The sequence below is a fragment of the Fonticula alba genome, assembly GCF_000388065.1.
Source record: "Fonticula alba strain ATCC 38817 unplaced genomic scaffold supercont2.3, whole genome shotgun sequence".
NCBI lineage: Eukaryota > Rotosphaerida > Fonticulaceae > Fonticula > Fonticula alba.
Window position 1 is genome coordinate 1,866,460 of NW_009242973.1, and position 5,363 is coordinate 1,871,822.

At 64.0% G+C, this 5,363-nt stretch overlaps 2 protein-coding genes across 2 annotated transcripts in view; one reads left to right on the plus strand and one right to left on the minus strand.

The window, feature by feature from the left end:
• Positions 1-2,486, plus strand: part of H696_02181 (hypothetical protein) — a gene marked incomplete at both ends in the record, with an annotated part of 4,495 nt that extends 2,009 nt beyond the window's left edge. The window contains 2 exons of the mRNA XM_009496079.1: positions 67-1,614; positions 1,844-2,486. Of these exons, the coding sequence (XP_009494354.1) occupies positions 67-1,614; positions 1,844-2,486 (2,191 nt within the window). The remainder of the gene's footprint in view (positions 1-66; positions 1,615-1,843) is intronic.
• Positions 2,487-3,335: 849 nt separating this feature from the next.
• Positions 3,336-5,363, minus strand: part of H696_02182 (hypothetical protein) — a 5,015-nt gene continuing 2,987 nt past the window's right edge. The window contains exon 4 of the mRNA XM_009496080.1: positions 3,336-5,349. Coding sequence (XP_009494355.1) covers positions 3,752-5,349 — 1,598 coding nt within the window. The 3' untranslated portion in view covers positions 3,336-3,751. The remainder of the gene's footprint in view (positions 5,350-5,363) is intronic.

A 5,363-nucleotide genomic window follows, 5' to 3' on the forward strand; every position in this document is an offset into this window, starting at 1 on the left:
GGGGGGGGGGGGGGGGGGGAAAACCCAACACCACCACCGACAACAACAACAACAACAATGCTCCAGCATCCGCCTCAACTCCGCCTGGAAGATCGTGCGCCCGCACTTCGACCAGGTCTTCTCGCATGTGCTCTTCAAGCTGGTCTGCTTCTCGGACGACGACCAGGAGCTCTGGGAGGACGATCCCCATGAGTTCCTCCGCCGGAAGTTCAACTTCGAGCTGGAGTACACCAACCCCTCGACCGCGGCCATCAGCTGCATCAACCTGGCCGGGGCCCGGCGCAAGAGCACCCTCATGCCGATGCTGCTCTTCTGCATCGAGCGCCTGAACACCTACCTGGCCGCCTCGCCGGCCGAGCGGAACTACCGCCACAAGGATGGCGCCCTGTCGGTGATCTCCACCCTGGCGGATGTCCTCCTCCGGGAGGAGTCCTTCGCCGGGCAGATCGAGCACCTGCTGGCCACGCATGTCCTGCCGGAGGCCGATAGCCCGGCCCCCTTCCTGCGGGCGCGCATGCTCAATGTCCTGCAGGCCTTTGTCCGGGTGATCATGAACAATGCCGAGCTTTCGGCCGCCTCGCTCACCATCGCGGTCAATGCCCTGCGCCAGTCGGAGCTCCCGCTCAAGGTCCAGGCCGCCCTGTGCCTGTCGCACCTGATCATGTCGGACCATGTTCAAAACCAAATCCGCCCCCATGTGCAGCCCATCATCCAGGAGCTGCTGGCCCTGTCGCAGGAGACCGAGCTGTTCGAGATTTCCGGCGTCATCCAGACCCTGGTGGAGACCTTCCCCGAGGAGATTGCCCCCTTCGCGGTGCAGCTCTGCCAGCAGCTAATCTTCCAGTTCCAGACCATCAACCGCGAGCTGTCGGAGACCGTGTTCGATGAGGACAATGAGGCGGACTTCGAGGCCCACGAGACCAAGTCCATCGCCGTGCTGAGCACCATCCAGACCATCGAGCGTCTGGTCACCTCCATGAGCGAGAACCCGGAGGCCCTGCACCAGTGCGAGGTGACCCTGCAGCCGCTGCTGCTGGACATCATCCAGACGGTCAATGTGGACTTCCTGACCGATGCCCTGAACATCATTTCGGCCTTCACCTACTTCTCCGAGGGCCGCGTGTCGGAGCTTTCCTGGGCCTACCTGCCGGCCATGGCCGCTGCCTTCAATGGCCAGGGCTTCGACTTCTTCAGCGAGATGGTTGCCCCGCTGGACAACTTCATTTCCACCAACCCGGCGGACTTCCTGTCCGACCGGAGCCGCCTCATGACGGTGCTCAGCATGATCCACACCGTCCTCGGGGACACCCCCCAGAGCAAGCGCGCCTGTGCCGAGGACCGCATCAATGCCTGCCGCCTGCTGGAGACTGTCATCCAGAACCTGGTCCCGCACCTGGGCTCGGCTTATGAGGAGCAGTTCCTGGCTCCGGCCATGCAGCTGGCTCTCAGCACCTTGCAGGGTGCCAAGTCCCCCTCGCTGGCGGTGTCCAGCCTGCTGGTGGTCCTGTCGTCGGTGGTGGTCTGCCCGGCCGGTACCATGGCTGCCCTGCACACGAATGGCCACCTGGCGCCCTTCCTGGCGGTGCTTCTGCAGAACATCAAGCACTTCCACCGGTACGTGTTTTTTTTTGTTTTTTTTGTTTTTTGTTTTTTTCGCGGCCGGCGGGGGGGGGGACCATTTGGGCGGCGGTGTTTGTTTGTTGCCTTTTCCCCCCTGGCGGCTGGTTGCCTCTTTTGCTCCCTCCTGCTCATGCTCACATCTTTCCCGGTCGTCCGCCCTCCTTTGTCCCCTGCTCGCGCGCACGCACACACACACACACACCCGCACCACCACCACCAACAGTGTCCACGACAAGAAGCTCTGCATCATGGCCATCTGCCATATCCTCGGCCTGCCGGCTGAGGCCCTGGCCGTCATCGAGCCTGCCACCCTGACTGCCCTGGCGTCGGCTCTGGCCTGGAACCTGAAGACCATGCCGGTTGCCGTGGAGATGCGCAAGGAGTTCGAGCAGTACATTGCCGAGGAGCTGGACGAGGGCGAGCTCGACATGGACTTCGATGATGATGAGGAGTTCGATGGTGAGGGCGAGATCGACGAGGACCAGGACCACCCCGGCTACACGGCCGAGGACCATGCGTACACTCGCGAGCTGGCTGCGCGTGCCGCGCACGCCGGGTCCGCCATGCATGACGGCCTGCCGGCCGGTGGTGACGGCGATGATGACGATGACGAGGACTACACCATCTCCCACCGCACTGTCGACGATGTCTTCACCTACCTGCCCAGCCTGGAGGAGGAGTTCGATGTCAAGACCCCGATTGACCCGGTCAACCCGTATGCCTTCTTCAGCACGGCCTTCGGCCAGCTGGCCACCAACAACCGCGGCCTTGTGGAATCGCTGCTTGGCAGCGTGTCCGCCGAGGAGCGCCAGGTCCTGGAGGCTGTCGCCGCCAACCCCGCCGCCCTTGAGGAGGCCTCGAAGTAAGCAAAATAGACCCGCGAGTGTGTGCACGCGTGTGGTGTGCCCCCTCAGCAGAGTGGACCAGGGTGGTGTGCGTGTGTGTGAAAGAGAGACAGAGGGGGGGGGGGGGGGGGGGAAACAGGTGAGCCGCATGCGTCCCTGGCTCCGGTGGACGGACATGGGCTGAGAGAAGGGGCCTTCCCGTCGCCATGCCGTGCGGGTGTCGCGCCTTCCGGCCCTCGATCCCCTTTGACCTGTACACCGCATCGGGTGTGGCATGCGCGTGCGCGCTGCACCGTGGCCCCGGTGGAACATTTCTCCGGAGGAGAGGGAGGCGGTGGGGGGCGGGGGGACATGCCCCACCAACTCCCAATATGTGTGCGTGTGTGTGTGTGTGGGTGTGGGTGTGTGATGTGGGTGCACGACGCGCACGCACAGCCGGAAAGAAACGCCCGGGACCCTATGTTCTGTGTCCAACGCACATGCATACGCAGATGCATCTCAAGCTGAATGCAGGAAAAAAGGCAGAGCCGCCAAGCACCCTCCGTTCCGAGCGGAGATGCGCCAAGAAACACACGGAGAAACCGAGGAATACATCCCCCCGCCCCCTCCCCACACACACACACACACACACACACGATGAGAGGAGGTGTCCAAAAGAGCCTAGAGGGAAATAAAAACGCAGACACAGAGAGAGAGAGAGAGAGGGAGAGAGAAGAATGCAAAGGGAGAGAAGTGTATCTTGGGGTGCGCGAGGGAAAGGGAAGAGGGAAAAGAAGAGAGGCAAGGCAACCGTGTGCGCGGGCATATACACGAGGGAAAAAGCATGGGCAACTTCCCTGCGCGTCTCTCTCTCGCCTGCCCCCCCCCCCCTCTGCTCACCGCAAGATCGGTGAGCGAGGAAGAAGTGACAGGGGGGAAGAAGAGAAGAAGGAGCCGCACAAGCGAGCACACACGCACACGCCCCGCTGCCCGGTGGTCCACCCGCCGCCATCGCCCCCTCCCCCGCTCTCTGGGGCAGCACAAAAATGTGAACACACAGAGAGAGGAGGAGGAGTTGAGGCGCAGGGGGGAGAGAAGGACCGGGTGGTAGAGGGCCGGGTGCCACCTCTCCTCAGCTGGCCGGTGTGTGGCACACGCTCCCGACGACACCCAGCGTCATCGGAAACTGGCCTCAGGCACACGACACGGCGGCGGACGCGCGCACTCGCGCCGCGGAGAGGAGAGACGAGAAAGAAGGGGGGGGGAGGAGGGAGACGAGGGGGGGGGAGAGGAGGGAGAGACCCGCATTAACCGCGGCCCTCACCGAACGGGTCGGCCACCAGGTCGGAGTTGGCCTGGCGCTGGCGCTTACGCACGTGGCGCACAACAGCGAAGATGGTGAACATCACACCAACCAGCAGGGCCAGGAAGCCCACCACGCACAGGGCAATCAGGGCCGAAAGCATGGACTTGTTGATGGTATCATAGGCATCCATGAAGTCCAGGGCATACTGGGAGGACATCTGCTGGGTGAAGCTCAGCCGGGCCATGCCGAAGATGAGGCCCGAGCCGCCGGCCGGGACGCTGAACTTGGAGAAGGGCAGGTCGGCGTTCGGGATGGACACCGACTGGACCAGGCAGAAGTTGCTGTGCATGGTCCGACCGGAGGACGGGTGCACAACCAGCGAGGCAGGGTGGACCCAAGCAGGCAGGTCCTCCAGCGGGCAGATGTCCGGCGAGCCGACAACCGACTGGCCAGACGGGATGTCCGACGTGCAGAGGGTATAGTCGAAGGGAACGGCGCTGCCGACGGTGTGCGGCACGGGCACCGGCTCGTTCTTGAAGTGCTCGAAGAGGCTGACCTCGCCGACAACACCCTCCATGGTCTCGATCTTGAACTCGGCATCGGTGAAGGAGACATCAACCGGGTGGTTGAGGAAGGGGTTGAAGACAACCTGCGACTCGCCGGTGGCCGCCGTGTCGAAGGGCAGGTGATCCATCAGGAAGACCTTGTCCGCGGCGATGCCCTGGCCCGGGAGGTAGGGCAGGTCGGCACCCGGGGCACTGACACCGGCGATGTCCTTCACCTTGTAGGCCTCATCGCGGCGCTTGAAGGCACCGGTGTACATGGTCACACGGGGGGTGAGGAGGCCCTGGAAGAGCAGACCCGGGAACCGAGGAGCGCCCTCGACCGGGGAGGGGGAGCTGCCGCTGGTCGAGGTCGAGGTCGAGGTCGAAGTGGAAGCCGAAGCCGAAGCGGAAGTCGAAGCGGAAGCCGAGGTCGAGGTGGAGCCGGAGGTCGAAGCCGGGGCCGAGGCCGAGGTGGAGCTGGAGCCGGTCGGCGGGGCGATGAACTCCTTGCGCTGCAGCTGGCCGCTGAAGCCGTACAGCCAGTCGGACACGCGGCGCGTGGCAATGATACCGTCGTTGCCAATGAGGTGGGGAATCACATAGTTGGACACGAGGTAGGCCTGGAGGCGCTGGTGGTCCGCCGAGAGGTTCGAATCGAACAGCTGGGCGTAGGTGGTGAGCTGGGTGTAGGTGTCGCGGCTGGCCGTGGGGTAGGCGGCGTCCGACTTGAAGGACAGGTGGTCGTCGAAGGGACCAAGGCGGCTGGCATGGAAGTACTCCGGGAAGAAGGGGATCTCCCGGCCCTCGGCCAGGACCGCGGACACGGAGCAGGAAGCCTTGGCGGCATCGGTGTGGCAGTCATCAAGCAGGTTGCCGAAGTCCGACTGGCAGTCGGCGATGTTGATGAAGGAGGTGACCCCGGAGCACTGGGAGGCAGCGTGGGGGAGACCATCGGCGAAGTACTCGGTGGCGAAGTCGCGCGCCCAGTTGCTCATCTGGGTGAAGAAGCTGTTCAGGCGGGGCACACCATCGAAGCCGAGCTTGGCGGCGTCGGCTGCGTCGGCGGGG